Source organism: Apodemus sylvaticus, chromosome 18, assembly GCF_947179515.1.
Source record: "Apodemus sylvaticus chromosome 18, mApoSyl1.1, whole genome shotgun sequence".
In the NCBI taxonomy this organism is placed as follows: Eukaryota; Metazoa; Chordata; class Mammalia; order Rodentia; family Muridae; genus Apodemus; species Apodemus sylvaticus.
The window spans coordinates 66,455,903-66,479,139 of NC_067489.1; the positions used below are offsets into that span (position 1 = coordinate 66,455,903).

Here is a 23,237-nt window from a genome sequence, read left to right on the forward strand (position 1 = left end):
TTAAAATATATTACATCATTTTCCCCTTTCCAGTTTCTTCTTCCAGCCCTCTTGCCCTCTGCTGTCTTGAAGTCATGACCTTTCTTTGTTATTCTCTCTCGCTCTCTACTCTAAGTATATAAACATGACCTACTTAGACTATATAGTATTGCTTGTATGATTTCAGGGCCAACCACTTGATATTGAGTAAACAATTAGGGGGTTAATCCATAGGGTAGACTATTTCTCTTTTTATTGTTCCCTTGTTGCCTGTCGTTCTCTGTGTAGGGAGGGGAACCATTCTACGTTAGCATGTCCATTGGTGTTGTACTTGTTTGGGTCATGTTTAGGCATCTATATCATTGACATGTCATAGTGGAAGCTTCCCTGTTATTTCTAGGAGACAATCTCACAGCAGATTTCCTGGTTCCTTAGCTCTTACAATCTTTCTGCCACCCCCCACCCTCCCCCCGACCCCCATTCCTCCCTGCTTCCTGGGCTCTAGGTGCAGGAGTTGTGTTGTAGATATATTAGTTATGGCTGGGCAACCCCTCCATTCTCTGCATTTTGATCAGCTGTAGTAATCTGTAATGACCTCCTTCTGTTGCCAAAGTTGCAAAAGGATGTTTCCTTGATGAAGAGGGAGAGCTACACATATCTGTGGGTATAAGGACAAGCATTTAGAATGTAGCTAAGAAATTATGGTAACTTAGTAAAGTGGCTGTAGTGGGTTCTTCTCCCTGAGTAGTTGGCTCTATTTCCATTACCAGGCATAAGTTCCCTCCCATTGAGAAAGCCATAAGTCCAATCACACAACCCTTGGCATCTACTCAGATATGAGTGCCCCTCTTGTACCCTTTGTGCCATGCTGGCCACTGTTGTGGTTCATGGGTGTCACAGTTGGGTAGGACTCTCAGTTGCTTCCTTCCCTTGAAGGTTTGTATTGCACCTTCCTGTTCTATGAAAGCTATTCCATAGGAAGGAAGATTTCAGATCAGATCCAGCTCAGGTCCTCCAGGTCCTGTGTCTGATATGCATGGTGTGTTCAGCAGTAGAGACTTACTTTGAACCTCCAGGAGGCAAGCAAGAGCAGGTCCAATGAGAGATCAGGTCTCAAAAAGTAAGGTGGAGAATAAATGAGAAAGACACTTGAAATTGACCTTTGGCTTGTATACACACACATGCACAAGGTATGTATAATGCATGTGTGCACACATACACACACACTATATTAAAAAGCTTTCTTTGTTAGGAATGGTGGCATGCTCCTATAATCCCAGTATTGAGGAGGTAGAGGCAAGCAGACCAGTTCAAAGCCTGATAAATTTATTAGCCATAGGCATCTCCTGGAGAAGTGGGGGGGGGGGGATAGATATTTCTGAAGGTAAAATTAGCAGAAGAATAGTCAGAAAATTCATCAAAAAGACCAAAGAAAGACAAAGGCAGGCAAGGTTTGAGGACTATGAGAGGAAGAGAAGAGCAACATGGAGGCAAACACAAGTCTCTTAAGTGAGTTCCAGGAATGCTCAACCAGACATGTTCTAGTTTAAAGGTTGAGGAGAAGACTATGAGTAATATTCCTGGACTTATGCGAAGGCTCATGAAAGCAACAAGGAAGCCAAAGAAGCATGAAGGTTCATAGTGTGGTACCTCCGGTCTGTGCTCTGAGATACTAGCGTGACATCCTGGCTAATGTCTGATTACAGATTTAATCAGCGTCAAAAAGCTTACTAAAAAATAACCACGCGGTACACGCCTTTAATCCCAGCACTTGGGAGGCAGAAGCAGGCGGAATTCTGAGTTCAAGGCCAGCCTAGTATACAAAGTGAGTTCCAGGACAGCCAGGGCTACACAGAGAAATCCTGTCTCGGAAAAACAAAACAAAACAAAACAAAACAAACAAACAAACCACTAACTTTTTCATATATCCTGGCAAAAGGTCAGAGGTTCCTTACCTAACTGAATCTCAAAAGCATCCACATCTTCCTTAGTTAGTCCCTACATTTAAAATATAACTATGATTCAACAGAACACTACCCACCTAAAGATTAGGGTACTGTATGAGGGGTGTTTTTAATTCTTGTTGTTTTGCAAATTGAACCTAGCCTGCTAGGCAGGCAGTGTTCTTAACTAAAGAAAAATTTTAATCAGGACAGGCACATGTCCTTAATTCTAGCACTTTGGAGATGAAAGTCAGGGATCAGAAGTTCAAGATCATCCTCATATACTTGCCAAGTTTAGGGTCAGCTTGGGCTATAAAGGAATGTCTCAAAGGAAAAGAAAAGAAAAGGAAAGGAAAGGAAAAGAAAGGAAAAGAACAGGAAAGGAAAGAAGCTCTGAATTCTTTGATGTCCTGGTTTTAAGTGGCAAATGATAGCTACAGTTGATAGGAACTATATACATATAACTATAATAACTATATATATGCTTATACACTTAGATTATACACGTTATATATAAGTATGCTTATATACCTAGATTATACAAGTTATATATAAGATACACACACACACACACACACACACACAGAGGCTCGCACGCACATACACACTTAGATTGAAAACTAAAGCTGACAATTCACTTTCCGGACGGACACTCTTCCAATTCAACAAATGAATATTGCCTTGTCAACAGAACAAGGAGACTAGTTTGTTGTTGTTGTCGTTGTTCAAGTGCAAAACAAAGCCAGAATTTCGGTACCGATTTATACTGCAGCTATTTTCTATTGGTCAAATGATCAAAGATTTTTTTTTTTTTTATTTTAACTCTTGCAGGGCAGGTGGTTCGGACATCCAGCTGAGCTTCTTCTAATTGCTAATTTTTATGTATAGGAGAAAAATAATAGATCCAGGCGAAACTTTGCCTGGTGATGGGGGCAAAGCTCAAAAGCAACAGATGATCCAGGGTCTTTCCGCATGCGATGGAGGGGCCCAGCCCTCCGGGACACTTTCTAACTATACATCCCAGCCCTGGGAACCAGGTTTGTTTACACTCAAGGAACAATGTTCCGTGTCTGCGTGTGTCCAGCACGTTTAGAACCCGGCTTGGAGTCCAAGAAGAACCCAAGATCCTGGTGCACAGGGTAGCTGGCTCTGGCGCATACTCCCAGGCGGTCAGCGGCGCCCTACCATCGAGGATGGCAATCCGAGAGATGAAAATCCAGTATTCCGTAGTTTCCCGAGAACTCTGCAGAGCCTCTGCGGCCTGTGGTTGGCTGGCCTCTGGGCATGCGCAGTGGCCACCTAGGGTTGGTGGCGCCCTGGAGTCCTCTCCCGGAAAGGCTAAAAGCCGGGACCATGTCGGCCCAGGGCGACTGTGAGTTTCTGGTGCAGCGAGCCCGGGAGTTAGTGCCCCAGGATCTGTGGGCAGCCAAGGCGTGGCTGATCACGGCCCGCAGCCTCTACCCGGCCGACTTCAACATCCAGGTGAGTCAGGCCGGGCGCGTCCGCAGAGAGCACCTGGCACAGCCCAGTGGCCCTGGGCGCTTTGCACGGCCACTGCCCCTCTCCCCAGGTCGCTCCTACCCTTCTCCACAGGACAGTTGACCAACCTCTCCAGCGCCTGCAAAGGTGGAGACCACACAGTAGGTCCAGGCATGGTTGATCCTGCACAGTGCATCTTTGGCACTAGGGCCCAGGTTCATTGATCAATGGCAGTAGCCATCTATCTGTTCAGTTCCTGCTTCTTTCGGGACGTTACTACTCCACTTGATCCTAGAAGCCCTGCGGATGGAGTGAACCGAGAGTCCCTGTACCGAATTCTGGGCCACCAGGCTCTCATTTCCCTTGTGGGCGTTCTGGGTGAAGGCCCCCCTCTGGGCAGTGCCTCGGGTGGGCTGGAGCTGGACCAGCTACCGCCGTGGGAGCTGTTGACCCTGTCTGCCTTGTTTCAGTATGAGATGTACACCATCGAACGGAATGCAGAGAGGACTGCCACCGCAGGGAGGTTGCTGTATGACATGTGAGTTAACTGGGATTGTTCTGGGAACTGTTGTCGATATCTGAAGGGGCCCTCTTCAGATATTAACCGTTGATAGTGGTAGTTGGGGGCACTGCAAGATCATCCACTTACCTGGTACCCGGAATTCAGGCCTTAATTGCTAACAGGCCTTCTGCAGAGACAGTTATTTTATTCTTGTATTTTAATTCCAAAATTTCTAGCCAGTGATTTATCATAGGTTCATTTCAAAATTCAGACAGTAATTGATAGAATGAAATGTGAAATCCCTTCTAAACCAGAGTTAAGTTTTGTGTGTCTCCATACACATATATGGAAACATACATACACTGGGGAGCTTACAGAAGTAAGGCCATTCTGCCCTAACTCTGAAGTGTACTTTCATAACCCACTGTTGTAGACCCTCTATGTCTAGTTTGTAGGCACAGACGATGTTCTTCATGACCATGTACCACTTTCTGGGTGCATGTTTAATTTCCAAATTTTTTTAAAATTATGTTTGGAATGTCGGTAGTTCTGCACATGTACTTTATTGTTTTGTAGCTCAGGGATATGTACATTTCATCATCTATCAAATTACTCTTTAAAAAGGATAACCTAAGCCGGGCGGTGGTGGCGCAGGCCTTTAATCCCAGCACTTGGGAGGCAGAGGCTGGCAGGTTTCTGAGTTCGAGGCCAGCCTGGTCTACAGAGTGAGTTCCAGGACAGCCAGGGCTACACAGAGAAACCCTGTCTCGAAAGACCAAAAAAATAAAAAATAAAAAAGGATAGCCTAAATAATATCTGTTTCCACAAATTATATATATATATATATATGCACATATATTATATGCATATATATAATATGTATATTATATATATATGACTTGTCAGTTTTCCACATTCTTGCCAACCTGTATATGTTCATCTCCACCGCCACCTTTTTTTTTCCTTTTCTGTCTCATGAGACAGAGGAATCTCACTTTTTTTGGCAGGATGGTTTTGAACTCAAACTCACATGTTCCTATTGCCTTAGCCTCCACTGTATTTGGGACACAGTAGGCCTGTGTCATGGGGAAAATGTTATCTTACTATTTTGTTTCTTAAGTTGGTGCCCTCACACTACCAACACTGTAGAGTATCGCTGCGACTGTTCTCTTTGGTTATTTGTGGCCTGTGGTTTCCTTTTGTGGGGTTTTTGTTGTTGTTGTTGTTTAATAGAGTATTACTTATTCTGTTGCTGTGACTGGTAGAAAGCAACTCAGAAAGGCAGGGTGTGTCCTGACTCAGGGTTTAAGGATGGAATCCATCCTGGTGGGGAAGACGCAGCCACAGGAGCTGGAGCTGACTGGTCAAGGTGTGAGTGTAAGCGGTGAATGAATGATGGCTCTTGGCTTGCTTTTGTTTTCTTTCTTTCTAAGACCAGGTCTCTCGTGTCCCAGTTTGCTGTGGGTTCAGATTCATTAAAGTAGCTGAGGATGACCTTAAACTTCTTTCTGATCTCTTTCCTTTATGTCACAAACATTGTGACTACAGGCATTCACAACCACATCTGTTCTGTACAGATGTAGAATACAGGGATGTAGAGTACAGGGATGGACCCCAGGGCTCTGTGCATGATAAGCAATCAGTCTAACGATTGAGTTGCATCTGCAGCCCCTCATTCATAAAAACGTCTAGAGACTTTTATGAGTATTCTCAATTTTTTTCAAGCTAATCGATTATTTTTGTGTATTTATATGCTTGGTTCAGAAAGGTATAATCATTCACCTATAGAAAAAATGGGTTTCTCTAAATGCTATTATTCTTCCTTGTTTGAATTTCACATCTTACTTTAATGCCTTCATTTTAAAAACAGGTTTGTGAATTTCCCAGACCAGCCAGTGGTGTGGAGAGAAATCAGTATCATAACGTCAGCATTGAGGAATGACTCACAAGATAAGCAAACCCAATTTTTAAGGAGTGAGTACAGTTTCAGTCTAATAATTTATAAATGGCCACTTCTGGAATCTTATGTCTATTGCAGACATCTCAGGCACACCTGTCATAGTGAGACATACATTATCTTTTATTCTAGGCAATGAAAATCCACAGTGATATATCAGTTGGTCCTTTTAGCATTTACTTAGAAGACTTTACGTGTCCCTGTGTGATGGTCATCTGTCAGTAAGATCAGAAGATTGAGTGTATTTTGAACGTATTTTACAATAACCAGAAAACATCTATAGATAATGTCTTAGTTGGGTTTTACTGCTATGAACAGACACCATGACCAAGGCAACTCTCATAAGGATAACATTTAATTGGGGCTGGCTTACAGGTTCAGAGCTTCAGTCCATTATCATCAAGGCAGAAACATGACAACATCCAGGCAGGCATAGTGCAGGAGGAGCTAAGAGTTCTACATCTTCATCTGAAGGCTGCTAGCAGAATACTGACTTCCAGACAGCTAGGATGAGGGTATTAAAGCCCACAACCACAGTGGCACACCTATCTCAACAAGGCTACACCTCCTAATAGTGCCCCTCTCTGGGCCAAACATATCCAAACCATCACAGATAAGCCAGCTAGATCTTCCCAAGAGAGGAGAAAAGCATCAAACTTCTGTGTTGATTGCTATAGCCAGTCAAAGACTCCCAATTCCATATAATTAGTAAACGGATGGTGTTGACTATTTCAACTTAAAGCAAGTTCTTAGTGTAGTTAGTGTGGTTAGCGGTGATGAATCCTGCCCCCTGCATCATCAGCCTTCAAATGTTTCATGATTATTCAGCAAACAGCTTGTGCCAAACACTCTGGGTTTCAGAAGTCTGTTAGTTTGCAGATGAATTCTGAGTATTTTATGAATCGAAAAAAATGCCTATTTTCTTTGTGGAAAACAAGAACAAACTTTACAGGTGAAATGTTGTTGACAGGTTTATTTGAAACCCTTCCGGGTCGGGTCCAGTGTGAAATGTTACTGAAGGTGACGGAGCAGTGCTTCAACACGCTGGAAAGATCAGAGATGTTGCTGCTGCTGCTGAGGCGTTTCCCTGAGACGGTGGTGCAGCACGGGGTAGGCTTACTCTTTCCTGTTCTTCAAGAAAAGACCACAGTTGCTTAGCAGTCATGTCCCCAGCTCAGACTAGAGCTCATTTCTAGAAGGCACAGTTGCCACAGGCCCGCCCAGCCTTACTTGCTAAAATGGGACACAGCATTGGACGCAGGCCATAGGCTGATGATCTCTGGTGTTGTAGAAAACGTAACTCTTATTGTTCTGTGCTACAAACTTAACTTTCCTACTGTTCTGTGATTCCCTGAAGAAACTTAAATCTTTATCTCTCTTATAATTTACTTTATAATTCTCTGCTTAAATAAGTACTGGAAATCTTAACTTTTTATAAACTTACTTTATAATTCTCTATGTGTGAATAAGTGCTGGAAAACTTAAGTCTTACTTTATACAGTTACTTTATAATCCCATGGTCACTAACATATGCTGTGTAGCAGTAGGGAATTCAGTAGAGGATTCATTTCTAAGGCTCCTTCCTTGCCCAGAAGCCGCCCCTCTTGCTGACCAGGTGAGAGGGAGGCTTAGAGCAGTTAACCATTAGTGAACCAGGAAAAGAAAGTCATGCTCGCAGAAGGGAAAACTTTCACACAGGCATATTGCACAGAAACACACTTATTTACACACGCACACAGACATGTTCACATATTTTGCCAGACCTGGCCGCCTGTCTCATCCACTCCACAAATATTCATGGAGTCTTACATACATCCACCTATACTTACTTACAGACAGACAAACAGACAGACATGGTGGATGAAGCGAATGCCCCCACAAGCAGGCTTCATTGAGGAAGCACCAGCGTGGAGAGAACTCACTCATTCTGGATGAAATATAAGCTCCCACCTTTATTGCTAGAGAAAGAAAAACTTCTGCCTTTTTATTGAGTATGAAAAAGGCCCGTGCTTGTCAGTTTAAAAAAAAAAAAGCTTCTGTTAAGAAAAAAATTCTCCCACTCCCCACCCCCACCCCCCCCACCACCCCCCACCTCCCTCCCATCCCCGCACCCCCTTCCCCCCTCCCACCCCACCACCCCCCCAACCAGCTTACACCCCGCCAATAAGGCGTTACTGGTATTGTAAGAACAAGCCATACGCAGTCTCATTTCTACTGTGGTGTGCCTGGTACTAAGATCTGGATCTTTGACTTGGGATAGTAGAAAGCAAAAGTTGATGAATTCCCACTTTATTACCGCATGGTGTCAGATAAATACGAACTGCTCTCTTGGGAAGCACTGGAGGCTGCCAGTATTTGTGCCACAGATACATGGTAGAGTTATGGCCAGGGCGGCTTTCCTATCCAACTGAGGCCCCGCCCTTTTCATGTCTTCCCTATCAGCATATGCTGTCCTGCGCTGGGGCTGACAGGCTCCTGACAGGTGTGCCTATGGGAAGCCCCAGGGCACTGCGGCCTGGGTTCACACTGCCAGGTCATCGTGTCCATCCGCACCAAGCTGCAGAATGAGGAACATGAGGCTCTGTGCAAAGCCAAGTTCAAGTTCTCCAGCCACCAGAAGACCAGCATCTCAAAGAAGTGGGGCTTCACCAAGTTCAACGCAGATGAATTTGAAGACACGGTTCTGAGAAGCAGCTCATTCCCGATGTCTGCGGTATCAGATATATCCCCCCAATCATGGTCCTCTGGACAAGTGGAGAGCCCCGCATCCCTGGAGGATTCCACAGTGTTCTACCCTGGTTCTCCCCTACCAGATCGTGTTCAATAATAAATCTCCATTCACAGCTGCTGCTGACCATTGTTGGGGAGTTGGACTAAAGACTGTAAGTCATCCACAAATTCCCTTATTATATAGAGACTGCCCATATGTTCTGTGACTCTAGAGAACCCTGACTAATACAGACGTTGATACCAGGGACTGGGATATTGCTGTGATAAGTCTGACCTTGCTTTTGTTTGTAAGAATGTGGATTTTGGGACTTTGGATTTGGAAAGTCATGGGACTGTGTTTTAAGTGGGGCTTAATGAGCCATCCTAGTAGGAATATGGAAGACTTTGTTTGCTGTGAGTGATTTCAACTGTGCAGACCTGGCCCAAGAGGTTTCAGTGGAGAAGAACTTCAGTATGTGGCCTAGTGACTGTTTTTATAGTATTTTGGTTAATGTGGCTACTTTTTGTCCTTGTGTGAAGAGTCTGCCTGAGGCTAAGGTGAAGACAGATTAATTCTACTGACAAAGGAAGTCTCAGAAACGCCCATCGTAGACTTTGTTCTCTGGTTAAGTTTCATGGAGAGCATTTTAAACCAGCACAGCTAGCTGAGAAAGGGAAAATATAAAAATATGGTTGGAGTATTAAAGGGGTTCCAGGAAGTGAAATGGAGCTGAATCCTGTGTTTAAGGATATTAAATTGAATTAAGGGAGTAGTGACCTTGGGGCAAGATCCCACCCAGCTAAATTAGGTCCTGGCTTGGTAGTATAAGCCTTTAATCCCAGGAGGCAAAGACTAGCAGATCTCTGAGTTCAAGGCCAGCCTACTGCATGTTCTAGGAGAAGAAAAAATTAAATCCAGGCTTGATGAACCACACCTTTAATCCCATGGTTTAGGAAACAGACATGCAGTTTTCTAAGTTTAAGGTCAATCTACAGAGCAAGTTTCAGGACAGCCAAGTTTAGGCAGAGAGGGAGTTGGAAAACAGAAAGCTGGTAATAGAATTGGGGGTGTGGGGGAGGGGCATGTTCTAGTCTCAGCAAGCAACAGAACATGTCAGCTTTGGCTGCGTCTCTGGCTTTAGAGTGAAAAATAGAAGGGACTCCTGTGACAATTGATGCTGGTTAGCTGGAGCTAAGAAATTAGTGATTATTAAGAGACCAGCATCACTGAGGTGAAATCTTCTGGGAAGTGTTTTCTGAGGGCACACAGAAGCTGTGTTCCAGAAATAGCCAAGGTTGTACCTCATGCTGCAGCTGTACTTGGAAATGTGTAAGAACCACCCAGGTAGTATTGGTTTTGAAGGCATAAAGGCATCATGAAGAACAGCTGAGGCTTGGCACTGTGAGAGGCCATGGAAGGCCATTGGTAAAAGTGCAGCCTCAGTTGTAATTGAGAGCCCAGGACTAAAGGGGTCATGTGAAGGAGTTGAGGCTTGATACCATGAAGAGAGCCTCTGAGAGGCTGTTGGTGAAGCCTAGTTGCAGAGGAAGACCCCAGCATATTGGAGATGCCAGTACCAAGAACAGCAGCAGCAGTGGAGTGGATCAGCCTTAGAGTGCTACAGAGAGCAGAGCTGGAGAAGTGACGCCAGCCCTTTGGAGGAACAAAGAAAATCATGTGCGGATCCCAGACAATGAAACAAGAAGCTATGAAACTGAAGTTGACTTGGGGACCCCAAGATGTTAAAGATGCCAGAGCCACAGGATGCCTGCCAAGGAAAGCTGCTAACAGGGAGTGGAACAAGTCCAGGAGAAAAAAGTTTGTTGTAGTCAACAAAGATGAAAAAGGAGTTGAAGATCTAAAGACTGCTTTGTATTCAGACATGGAGATGCAGAGTTTGGAGTTTGCCCAGATGGTTTCCTGTCTTGCTTTGAGGATTATAGTTAAGTGATTGGATGAATCTCAGAAGAGATCTTGAACTTTGGACTTTTAACACTGTTGAGACTGCTATAGACTACGGGGACTTTTGGAGTTGGGCTAAATGTATTTTACATTATTCTATGTTTAGGTATGGCCCCATAGACACATGTTTGAACAAGCCTACTGGGGGCCAGGGAGTGGAATGTGTTGTTTTGCATATGCTCATCCCAGAGAGTGGCACTATTAGAAGGTGTGTCCTTATTAGAGGAAGTGTGTCACTGTGCGGGTGGGCTTAGAGATTAGAAATCTTCCTCCTAGCTGCCTGAGGATGCCCAGTCTGTACCTGGCTTCCTTCAGATGAAGATGTAGAACTCTCAGCTCCTCCTGCACCATGCCTATAGGGACGCTGCCTGCTTCCGCCTTGATGGCAATGGACTCTGAACCTGTAAGCCAGCCCCATTTAAATGTTGTCATTTATAAGACTTGTTTTGGTCATAGTGTCTGTTCACAGCAGTAAAATCCTAACTAAGACAGGAATTATGAAATCATCAATTTGTCTACTTAGCATTGCCACAAGAGTACATCTTTGTTGATCTGCAGAAAATCTGCCCAGTAGGGTGCACTAGTGCCCAGGAATTATTAGACTAATTTTATGATGACTAGGAAAGGCATATCAGCAATAAGAATAAACCCAGAGATGGGATTTCTGAAGGCCTTGCAATTCAGAATTTACCCGTCGCAGACCATGCAGAAATGGTGGGCCATCTGCAGAAAAGTCATCTGCTAGCTTTTGCCTCTCCTAGATGGCTCCTGGCACAGTCTTATCAGCCTAAGGAACAGTCCCCCAAATGCCAACAGTAGTGTGTATGCACTGGCAATCTGAATAGTAGAAAGTCACCTATTTCCATTGGGTTTGACAATGTGTTTGTGTTTAAGTGAGAGTCAGAGTGCTGGCCAGATGGGTTAGTGGGTAGAAATGCTTGCTGCCGCGCTTGACAGCCTGAGTTCCACCCCTAGGTCCCTCATGGTGGATGAAGGAAACCGATTATAGCAAGGTGTCTTGTGATCTCTACCTGCCTTGATGGCACATTCACCACCCCAGACCCATAAATAAGTGAAGTTGAAGTAAATAGGGGTCATAGTTTATAGTTTTAACAGATACGTTTTCACATGTTCCTGCACTGCGAACCCCATTGGCTCATCTAGTGTGGCACTTCACTAAGTCTAGGATGAGTAGTGAGTGCCATTGGTAAACAGTGTTGTGTACCCCAAGAGAAACTGAGTTCTAAATGCGTAGTAACTTCCTGTATCCAATGGGTTGTCACGGTTCAAAACATTCATTCCTTTTATTCAAAATCTGTTCTTACCTTTGCCCATGTCATTTTCTGGTGCCTGGCCTAGTTAACTTTTTCCTTGATTAGCTTTCTACATCTGCCATTACAGAACACCAGAAGTGGGGGATTTCCTCACCAGTCTGAAAGTGGCAATCCTAAAGGAAGGTGTTGGTATTCCCCCTAAAAGCTCCAGGACTATTCCTTCCAGCGGTGTCAGTTATTAGCTGGTTCACTCCAGTTCTTGGCTCTGTTGGTATCTGGTCCTTGCCTCTGTGTCTCTGTCTCTCCTTGACATTCTTTAGGATACCAGTCACTACATTTTGGCTATTCCAAAATGACCTCATTTTAGCTAACTTTATGTGCATAGAATTTTTTTTCTGGAGGTAAGCTATGCAGTCATGCAGCCTGTAATGCGATTTTGGTCAATGATGGTTTATGTACATGACTGTGGTCCTGTGAAATTGTACCGTCCAGTGACAGTGTGGTTTGTGATACATTCTCTGTGATGGAATTGCCTAATAATGCATTTCCTAAGCCATGCCCCTATTGTAAGCCACACATGGCTATATACAGACACACACACACACACACACACACACACACACACACACACACACAGAATATATGTATTCTTAGGTCCTCAGTGGATATGAGTTTGGAGGACACAACTCGGACCATACAGTCTTGATCATTGCAATGGCTTTATCATGTGATCTTTTGCACTGTTCTGCTCTCCCATCAGAGATCTGTACAGTATTGCAAAGAGAATGACTTGGCTGTGTTTTGATAAGAGACTTTCTGCTGTGCTAGGGTGCCTGTGAGAGGAAGGTGGTCTTGAAACCCAAGACATTTTGTCCAGTGCTTCACAAACTGTGTGGTTGTTTTCTGCGGTCTCCGAGAGTAAGCTTTATTAGTCTTTCCTGTCTTGACAGAGTGTAAAGTTGTTTTCCAGTTTCTTAGAAAATCTCTCCAGCTCTCATTATCTATTCTCCCTCCAGTGTTGTGCTGGAGTTTCTGTGGACATTTTGTTACCCCTTTACCTTTGCTAGCTCAGAGCAGAATGAGACCAGAATGGACAGAGTCAGTGAACTTGATCTTCCCAGCAGTGTCACTGATGCACTCTGATGTTTCTAGTCCTTAAAGTACAACTGCTTGTTTCTTTAAAAAAAATCTACGTGCTAAATCAGCGAATACTGCTTCTTCCTGTAATTCTGACATCGTACACTGCACATTTAAGTGATTTTTATTCTGAAACAGGTTGGCCTCGGAGAAGCACTGCTGGAAGCCGAGACCATTGAAGAACAAGAATCTCCTGTTAACTGCTTTAGAAAGCTATTTGGTAAGAAATGTTGTATATTTTGTATATTTTGTATATTTCTTTGGAGTAAGTGGAATACCTGGAATTGTCATTTCAGGGGTTAAGTCCCATACACAGCAAATGAGCTCCTTGTCATAACATTTAATCCTGCTCTTATTTTCTCAAGCTGCAAAGCATTTTAAACAAGTCTTAGTTGAATGTTATTTAAAATGCCAAATCTCTGATAGCATGTATATGGCATATGTGTGCATCTGAAGCCTGGCCATTAGCATGAGTATAGCATATGTGTGCATCTGAAGCCTGGCCATTAGCATGAGTATAGCATATGTGTGCATCTGAAGCCTGGCCATTAGCATGAGTATTGCATATGTGTGCATATGAAGCCTGGCCATTAGCATGAGTATAGCATATGTGTGCATCTGAAGCCTGGCCATTAGCATGAGTATTGCATATGTGTGCATATGAAGCATGGCCATTAGCATGTGTATAGCATATGTGTGCATATGAAGCTTGGCCATTAGCATGTGTATAGCATATGTGTGCATCTGAAGCCTGGCCATTAGCATGAGTATAGCATATGTGTGCATCTGAAGCCTGGCCATTAGCATGAGTATTGCATATGTGTGCATATGAAGCATGGCCATTAGCATGTGTATAGCATATGTGTGCATATGAAGCTTGGCCATTAGCATGTGTATAGCATATGTGTGCATCTGAAGCCTGGCCATTAGCATGTATATGGCATATGTGTGCATCTAAAGCCTGGCCATTAGCATGTGTATTGCATATGTGTGCATATGAAGCCTGGCCATTAGCATGAGTATTGCATATGTGTGCATATGAAGCCTGGCCATTAGCATGTATATTGCATATGTGTGCATATGAAGCCTGGCCATTAGCATGTGTATTGCATATGTGTGCATATCAAGCCTGGCCATTAGCATGTGTATTGCGTATGTGTGCATATGAAGCCTGGTCCTGGACACTGGAGTCTCCTGGAAGGCCAGTGGCAGATCTCTCTTACACTACAGTGTCATTCCCAGGGCGGGGCATGTTCCTTCCTGCCTGCCCCCCTCCACTCATGTCTGTTTGGACAGCTGATTTAAACAGTTGTGCCATAAGCGATTTCTTTCCCCTATATATTTTAGATGCTAAGTTCAGTAAACAGGAAAATGAATTAGTTTCTGTGTGAACTCTAGTGTAACTAGCCTGATCAGTCTGTTTCCTCCCTTCAACAGTTTGCGATGTCCTTCCTCTAATAATCAACAACCATGATGTTCGCCTGCCTGCCAATCTGCTATATAAATACTTGAACAAAGCAGCTGAATTTTACATCAACTATGTCACTCGGTCCACACAGTTAGAAAATCAGCATCAAGGTAGGTGCAAGCATCCCACAACCCTGCTGAGACTGGCTTTGCTGAAGGAAGTCCCACCAGTTGTCACTCTCTGGATGTGTGCTACTTTGGTAGTTTTTCTAAAACATGCCTCTAGGAAAAGAAGTATATAATAATTAAGAACTGAGATTTTTTCTGTAATCAGTTCTACCCCCTTGACTGAAATCGTCTGGTGGCTAAGCATCACAGGGTGCCAGGTTCAGACACCAGTTCCTGCTTTGACCAGCCACGACAGTCATCCCACACGTGTGCCGTTAGCAGCTTTACTGTATGATCAGCATAGGTGTACCAAGCTAGATGGTATAGTCCACTGTGCCGTGGGCTCACGTCCATGCCCAATAGCCCATGGCCCCTAAGACAGAGCAGGACAGTCATTGTACTGAGTACTGTAGACAACAGGGACGCCTGCTGTTTGTGTGTCTCAGCGGTCCTAAACGTAGAGAATTCCTAAAAGGACATTGTATGTGACGGACGGTCGGTCGCTGCACCTGATTGTGGCACTTGCCATAGGTGGCGCTTGCAGGACTGGACGTTGACTAGGCGGAAGCTTCGGGGAAGTGAAGGCCTCAATTCCCTGCCTGTAGCTGTGGACTTATGGACGCTGTAGACTCAGCCTACACACAATGTATTAAAAGTTTTGTCTTTCTTTACTAATAAATTACTGTTATAACTTTAAAGTTTTTTATTTAAAAAAAAAAACTTTTTGACTCTAATTCTTAAACACATTGCTTAGCTAGAAAAATAGTCTCCTTGGGACTTCACAGCTGTTTTGCTAGGAATTTTTTTTCATGTTTTATACTTTATGGTTGGGGGCCAGACATTGTGGGGAGCAATGGGAAGGGAAAATTATGTAATTATAATTTAATTAAAATGTTACAAATTAAGAAAAATAAAGCTTTCTAACACAACAAAAGAAGGGAAGACAAAAAAGAGAGAACCATCCAAAACTCTGCCCCTCAGTGAGCAGCCATTGAAACAACAACAACAACAAAGGCCGGAGTGTTCAGTGATCTGCTCCCGACCTGTCTGCTGCCCCCAGGCCCCATCTTAGCCCTGAGCAGCACGGGCTAGCTCCTGGGAGCCGGACCTGTGGGCTCCTTGAGGAACTGTGACCTTTTCAGGCCTGTGCCCCTGATGCTTTGCTTGGGCATTCTTAATTGTTTTATCTCAGATTTCCCTCTCAGCATTCCTTGTGCTCTGCTCTGTGAGGACCTTTGGGTGTCTGTCCTGTCCAGCCTTGGTGGGGAGCGGTGAAGAGCCTGGAGTTCTTCTGCAGCACCGCCGGCTCCTCTCTGGCCTCTTCCCTAGCTCTTTGCTCCTGGGTGATTGCAGCGTCTCAGTCCCAGCATGGGGGACCCCCTTAGGGCACTGGGCTGCTGACTGTCAGGGTCAGAAGTCATCCTTCTGAGTGAAGACTGAGATCTTCATCTTCGCTATCCAGTGCCACAGAAGTAGTAATAATTGTAGCTTACTGGGTTTTGGGTTTTGTGTGTGTGTGTTTTTTCCTGTCTCTATGAGCTTTTCCCCCTATTGTGATGTACAGTACTTTTGTGAATGAAGAGTCAGATTTTTTTCCTCTGTCAAGTACCATATAAATAAGTAGTGATACTAACTGTAGGCTACTTTTTCTCATGCCTCAGGTGCACAAGATACATCTGATTTAATGTCGCCTAGCAAACGTAGCTCTCAGAAGTACATCATAGAAGGACTGACTGAGAAATCATCCCACATTGTAGACCCCTGGGAGAGGCTGTTTAAGATTCTGAATGTTGTCGGAATGAGATGCGAATGGCAGGTGGATAAAGGAAGACGGTAATGAAGAGTTTGTTTCTAGATTGCTTATCAAAGCTTTTGTTGGTTAGAAAACAAGACCAGTTTGTTAAAAAAATCAGTATCACAGGCAGATACACTTCTTTGGGGGAAATTATGCCAGAGAAGAGGGTAGACTTTTATCCTCACTGAAGGGTAAACGCCTATAATTGGATGGGGAAGGGCGATTGCTTCCTGTACAAGTGTGAGGACCAAGACTAAAGCTGGGCAGGCGACAGCTGCCTGTATCCCAGCACTAAGGAGGCTGAGATGGAACTCCTGGAGCAGACTGACCAGCCACACAAGCTTGAACTGGCTTGGACCAGCCTCACTGAGAGCCCTTTCTCAATAAACTGTGGGAAAGTGACCAAGAAAGACTTTTGACATCAGCTTCAGGTCTTCACATGCACATGCAGTTACTGTAATACCACCCGTACACTGCTACACACACACACACACACACACACACACACGCACGCACGCACGCACGCACGTGTGCACACACATACACACACGCACGCGCGCGCGCACGCACACACACACACACACACACACACACACGCACGCACGCACACGTACGCACACAATACAACAGTGCTGCTGGAAAACAGTCTTCAAGGCCTGGATCTACAGAGTGAGTTTCAGGATAGCCAGTGCTTGACAGAGAAACCCTGACTTAATAATAATAAAAATAAAATAATAATAATATAGTAATAACAGCCACAGAGAAACCCTGACTTACAATAATAGTAGCAGTAGTAGTAGTAGTAGAAGTAGTAACAAAATAATTTTAAAAAGGGATGATGTTCAGAGCTTGGTCTGTGTGAAGTCAGGCAGAGGAGTTAACCTGGCATGCTTCTGTCATGAGGTTCTTTGTTCACAGCTCCAGGTCAGAAAGGTGAATTCACCACTCATGCCAACAATAAGGAATAACTTTAATATGAGTAAATGTGTCTCAGAAGAACTTGAAGTGATATAAAGATGAGAAATAAATCGTTAGCATGGAGAAAAACTAACACCGAGCTGTTGGGAGGAGTGTAAATTAGTAGAGCTATTATGCAAAGCAGTGTGCGGGACATAATCTGAGGGTAAACCCACCTTACGACCCAGCTGCTGTTTCTAAAGGGAATTAGCATATCAGAGAGACATCTGCATATTTATGTTTGTTACAGTAGCTTTCCAAGTGGCTATGATATGGAATCAATCTAAATGCCCATGAATAGATAAACTGTGAATGTGTGATACAGATATATTACAGTATTACTTAGCTGTAAAGCATCATAGTACATTATTTTTAGCAAAATGGATGGGCCTAGATGACATGAATAAAGTCAGACAGACAGATTCACTGTGTTCCCTTTTATGTGGATGTTAACAAATTACATTTGGACTTCTGGTGTCCCACAGAGCAGAAGATGATGGTAACACACAATAATGTCCCTTCTGTGTGGTGCTGAGAATTGAACCCAGGTTCTTGATAATGCTGGGCCAAGTTCTCTACTGCTGAACCACAGCTCTGTAACCGCTTGTTATGCTGCTTAATTTACATAGTTTGAGTAGAGGAGCTTAACGTTTCCCAAGTAATCATATGAAAGCAGAAACCTAAATACCCAAGGGCCATCGCGTGCCTTTAATCCTAGCACTCAGGGAGAAGAGCAGGTAGATCTCTGTGAGATCAAGGCCAATCACGGCTACATAGCTACATAGTGTGTTCCAGACCAGCCAGGACAATATAGTAAACTCTGTCTCAAAAAGAAATTTAAGCCAGGCGGTGGTTGTGCACACCTTTAATCCCAGCACTTGGGAGGCAGAGGCAGGTGGATTTCTGAGTTCAAGGCCAGCCTGGTCTACAAAGTGAGTTCCAGGACAGCCAGGGCTACACAGAGAAACCCTGTCTCGAAAAAACCATAAAAAAAGAAAGGAAGGAAGGAAGGAAGGAAGGAAGGAAGGAAGGAAGGAAGGAAGGAAGAAAGAAAGAAAGAAAGAAAGAAAGAAAGAAAGAAAGAAAGAAAGAAAGAAAGAAAGAAAGAAAGAAAGAAATTTAATTTCCCTGGTTTGATCTCTATATGGTACACATGTATTAAAATGTTACAAGACAATGGTCTTTTATGTGGAAAAAATATATGTATATATATAATTGTTTTAATGTTTAAGGAGCTAGACATGTTCATTACCCTCATTTGATCATATCAGAATATCACAATATACCATATGAATTTGTATAGTTTTTTTAAGGGCTGGAGGCATGGCCTAGCAGTTAAGAGCAGATGACCTGGGTTCGATTCCCAGCACCCATGTGTAAGCTCCAGGGGACTCAGCACTCTCACGGACATTCATGCAGGCCAACTCACTGATGCACATAGAACAAAAGTAAATCATAAAAGTCATTTTTACAGCTTCGTTTTAAAGTGTCCTTAAAGCTTCTCATGGCTGCTTGCCTCCGGCCAGTGCGGGCCTTCTCCGGTGGGAGCTTGTACCCCGAGCCTTTGCACAGGCAGTAAGGCGAACCTTGTCCCTCCCTGTCAGGAGCTGCGGCGACATGCTGCACCGCATGAAGGAGCTCTGCAGATACATGAACAGCTTCGACAGCGAAGCTCACACCAACTATAAAAACCAAGTGCTCTACTCCACGCTGCTGGTGTTCTTCAAGAGTGCGTTCCAGTACGTCAGCAGCATACAGCCCTCTCTCTTCCAAGGTCAGTGCACACGGTGTGGGGTTAAACCCAGGATATCGGCTTAGTGCAGGTAGGAAGGAGACAAGTTTTACAATGTCCTACCTCCACCAGTGCTGTGAGACTACAGCTGTAGGGTAGTACCAGTACTCTTTACTGTTGATGGCTTTATTCAGTCTAGATTGGCTTAAGTTTGTATATAAATATCTTTCACTAGGAATTTCTACATTAAGACCTAGAGTGGTCATATAAAACTAAACAGGGATACTGATTCCTCTGTTTGAAAGGAGCATGAGAATGCAGCATCAAGGTTCAAGGACAGCCTTTCTCAAAGAGCCCTAAACGCAAAATTCAGAACAAACCCCTGAAAACAGATTTTTATGAATACAGCACAGTAGGCAAAGATTTAAATAAACTGTACATTATATTTATTGTATGTTGACTTACGGCTTTTCATATGTTCTGGGTTTGCTTGGAGCATGTAGTTAGGATGTGCATGTAACATTCATGATCATTTTGTACTACGTGGTCATTGCTTAACCACAGATACATACAAACACAGGCAGAGAAGGAGCCGTCATTTGTTCAGCACTGAAGGAACACCTTATAAACGACTCAGCGACGACCCCCGCCTTGTCCTGTCTGTGTGTGTTCGTGTGCGCTCCCGCACTTACTCAGGCACACGGGCTTAGGTTTAAAAGCTTTATATGACACTTGACCTCCTGCTCCTCCTCGCGCTCACTGCTCTCTTTGTCACTTATTCTAATGCTCATGTGTGTCCTTTGCACAGGTCCTAACGCCCCAAGCCAGGTTCCACTAGTTCTTCTGGAAGACGTAGCCAATGTGTATGGTGATGTAGAAATTGATCGCAGTAAACACATACACAAGAAGAGGAAGCTAGCTGAGGGAAGAGAAAAAACCATGGTAACCCTTTCCTCTTAATTGCTAACAGATTGTGTGTATCATTTGCCAGAGAGGAATCTTTGTAAAATGTGATTTTTGGAGCTAAAATAATACAACTTATTAAATGATAGTATAATTAAGTATAAGTTAGTTGCCTTCAGTGGAGGCAGGTTTGCACCCCTTCTGTCTCCCTGGTTCATTTGACAATGTCTGGAGATGTTTTTGGTTGGCACAGCTGTGGCTCTGTGAGGAAAGATTGGTAACTGCCATCTGGTGGGTAGAAGCTGGGGCTAGGGCCAATCATCTCACACCACGCACAACAGCCAGCAGCCTGAAAATGGCAAGGTCGAGGAGTCCTGTTTTGAGTTACTTAACCATGTTTTGACTGATTGGTGTTGATTAAATTTATAAAGCCACCTGGGAACTGTCGGCTGCTGGACTAGGATGCTGTGATGGAGGTTGACCTCAGGATGGAAACGCAGCCTGCTCAGCCCCACAGATGCAGGAAGACTTGCATCAGGCTTCAGAAGGGGCCCACTGAGGCTCACTGAGCAGCTCATGTCATGGGCCTGGGAGCCGACCAAACGGTGCTTGTGCTTTTAGGCACACACACACACACACACACACACGTGTGTGTTCCCTCCGCCCATGACTCCTGCATCAGCGCCTCCTCCTCCTGACAGTGGAGTGTCAGTGTCCACATGCCTTTCAAGCTGGACTTCTCAAACTTCTGCATGCTGCTCAGAATGCTGTACTGTCTTCCCCCAAAACTGGGGTTCTTTCATAAGTGTCTGGCCTAATTTGGAAGCAGAACTGTCTTTCATGGGTTGCAACACTGTAGAATTCACCATTTATCATAGTAAATGGTGTCTTAGTTCATCACCACTTGCAATGGAACAGAACTCTAATGGAATAGGATGTACAGAGGCCAGAGTTTGTTGGTGAAACGTGTGTGTGTGTGTGTGTGTGTGTGTGTATGTGTGTGTGAATGGGCATGGGCATGTGTGTCAGTGTGTCATTCCTGAAGTGGAAGGGGCAGCAGAACACTGAAGTCTGAAGCAGAGGGAAAGTCCTTTAGACAGCAGGCACCTGGAACTGAAGAAATTGCTCAGTGGTTAACAGCACTCGCTGCTCTTCTAGAGGACCAGGGTTTAGTTCCCAGCACCCATGTCAGGTAACTCAACCATCTAACTCTAGCTCTAGGGAATTCAACACTCCTGGCTTCTGCAGGCACAAGCACACGTACACCTATAAACAATTAAAGATAATAAAAATAATATGTATGAATGAGGGGTTTTTATCATTTTTGAAGAACAGAAGCGCCCGAGGCAGAGGGAATCTTATGTGAGACCGGCTGGGGAGGAACTGCTCCACCAAAGCCTCCCTACATACTATACTGATCTGAGTGTGGTAAAAAGCTGGGACCACTTAAGTGGCTGTTGACCTGGTAAAGTGATTTGGTAGAATACCTGATTGAAGAAAGTTTTACAGCGCGAAGTTCTGTAACCTGTTTTACTGGGCTGTTTGGGCAGCACGGCCAGCCGTGCCCCGTGAGTTATGGCAGTGAGGGAGTTATATACAGTTCTCTCGCTTCTGTATGACATGAAATGGAGAGTAATAGACATCTCGCCTGTAAATCACTGAGGACATTCCTGACTCACACCTCACAGCAGAGCAGAGGGTGGCATGGGTCTGGGCCTGGACTTAAGTGCAGAGCAAGAGGGGCACTCATGAGGAGGAAGTTCATCTACTGTGTAACAGACTGTCCTGAGGAACCAAATTAATGTCACATACTAAGGAAAGGAAACTACAGCAAGTGCCACTTAGACACTCTCAGTTTAAGGATCTGCTTTGATTTGACTTTTATTAAGTTGATTTGTTTTGGATTTATAAAATTTTTCTCTTCAGAAACCAACAAACAATTTTAAAAGCACAACTTGACTGCATGAGAATGTAAAGATGAAAAATCATACTTTGATCATCAGAGATCAGTGCTAATTTAGACAGGCTGTGCACGTTGATATAAAAGCTGTAGAAGACAGTGTTCAGAACGCAGACTAATGTTTCAGTCAATGATTTCCCTTAATCACCTTCAATGACGCACACTCTTCCCGTCCCACAAGCAGAGTTCAGATGACGAAGAGTGCTCAGCGAAAGGCAGAAATCGGCACATTGTCGTTGGCAAAGCTGACCTCAGCAACTCCATCGAAGTACTAGAGAGCTTCAAACTGGCCAGGGAAAGCTGGGAGTTACTGTACTCTCTGGAGTTCCTTGACAAAGGTGAGCGCAGTGTGTGCTTGTTGTTGTCAGCATCCTGTAATCTCTTAATGTCAGCTCATAGCTCAGCGAGCCGGGTCCAGGTATTCACTCCTTTCCACTAGATACCCACTCACCTCTAAGCCCCACTAGACCAAGTATTACCCTCAGGGTCGGGCGGAGTGGGAAGGACAGTGTTTGGTTTCTCCCTGTCTGCAGGTCTCCCACCTCCCTCCTGCAGTTTCCCTTCTCCCCAAGCTGCTGTGCTCAGCAGTGCGGGTCTTGTCTGCCATCAGCCCTGTTGCCTTGGAAAAGTGGAGAAAACCCAGAATCTTTCTTGAGACAGAATCTCACTATGTCTGGCTGGTCTGGAACTTGCTATGTAGACCAGGCTGGCCTTGAACTGACAGAGATCTTCCTGAGTCTGGGTTTGCTACCCAATAATTTTTCTTTCCTGTGAAAATGGGGGTTCGTTAATTTCCTGCTAGGCAGTGGCCATGCCTCCCGTCGCCTCCTGTCACACGGCCAGGCATCCCCACGTCAGAGAGGTTGCATTATGTTTTCTAAGAGAAGATAGCCTCAGTTTCTTTTGTTTTATTTATTATTGTGGATATGCGTGTGATTATTTTGAAAGAAATTTTCTTTAGTTATAAATCATCTTTTCTTAAAAAAAGATAAATAGGCTAATGCAACTACATAAAACCTTGTCTTAGAAAACAAAATGAGATACATGGGGTGGTGCGTGGGATGTATACTTCTTGGCATTTAATACATGCTCACAGATGCTGGTGTATAGAAATCCTGTGGGCTGGTGATAGGGCCCAGGGGGTAAAGGCACTCGCCAGCTGGGCTGGTGTCTGGGACCCACCCGTTAGGTGAAAGGGAGACCCCAGTCTTGCCATTGTGCCCTCCTCCCCACCTCGCCATGGTGCACATGCACGCCTCAGTAGTATAGTGTGAGAAAGGCGTCCTTGCATGTCAGCGAGAGGTGTCCCTGGTGTCACTGCCTACTAGAAAATCTAGAACAGTTGTAAGAGGAACGGTCCATCTTTTTTTTT

At 44.3% G+C, this 23,237-nt stretch overlaps 1 protein-coding gene and 1 pseudogene across 5 annotated transcripts in view; both read left to right on the forward strand.

The window, feature by feature from the left end:
* The first annotated feature begins 3,199 nt into the window (after window positions 1–3,199).
* The window catches only part of Ints10 (integrator complex subunit 10), a 34,356-nt gene continuing 14,318 nt past the window's right edge, over window positions 3,200–23,237 (forward strand). For 3 of the 5 annotated variants that reach the window (XM_052162080.1, XM_052162079.1, XM_052162078.1), the window contains exons 1-10: window positions 3,200–3,404; window positions 3,872–3,939; window positions 5,774–5,877; window positions 6,831–6,970; window positions 13,082–13,163; window positions 14,381–14,521; window positions 16,180–16,351; window positions 18,875–19,044; window positions 19,811–19,944; window positions 22,050–22,203. In XM_052162080.1, coding sequence (XP_052018040.1) covers window positions 3,207–3,404; window positions 3,872–3,939; window positions 5,774–5,877; window positions 6,831–6,970; window positions 13,082–13,163; window positions 14,381–14,521; window positions 16,180–16,351; window positions 18,875–19,044; window positions 19,811–19,944; window positions 22,050–22,203 — 1,363 coding nt within the window. In that variant the 5' untranslated portion in view covers window positions 3,200–3,206. Of the gene's footprint in view, window positions 3,405–3,871; window positions 3,940–5,773; window positions 5,878–6,830; window positions 6,971–13,081; window positions 13,164–14,380; window positions 14,522–16,179; window positions 16,352–18,874; window positions 19,045–19,810; window positions 19,945–22,046; window positions 22,204–23,237 lie in introns of all 5 variants that reach the window. The other 2 variants (XM_052162082.1, XM_052162077.1) reach the window with 1 other exon arrangement.
* On the forward strand, window positions 8,075–10,921 carry LOC127668443 (60S ribosomal protein L10-like; annotated as a pseudogene).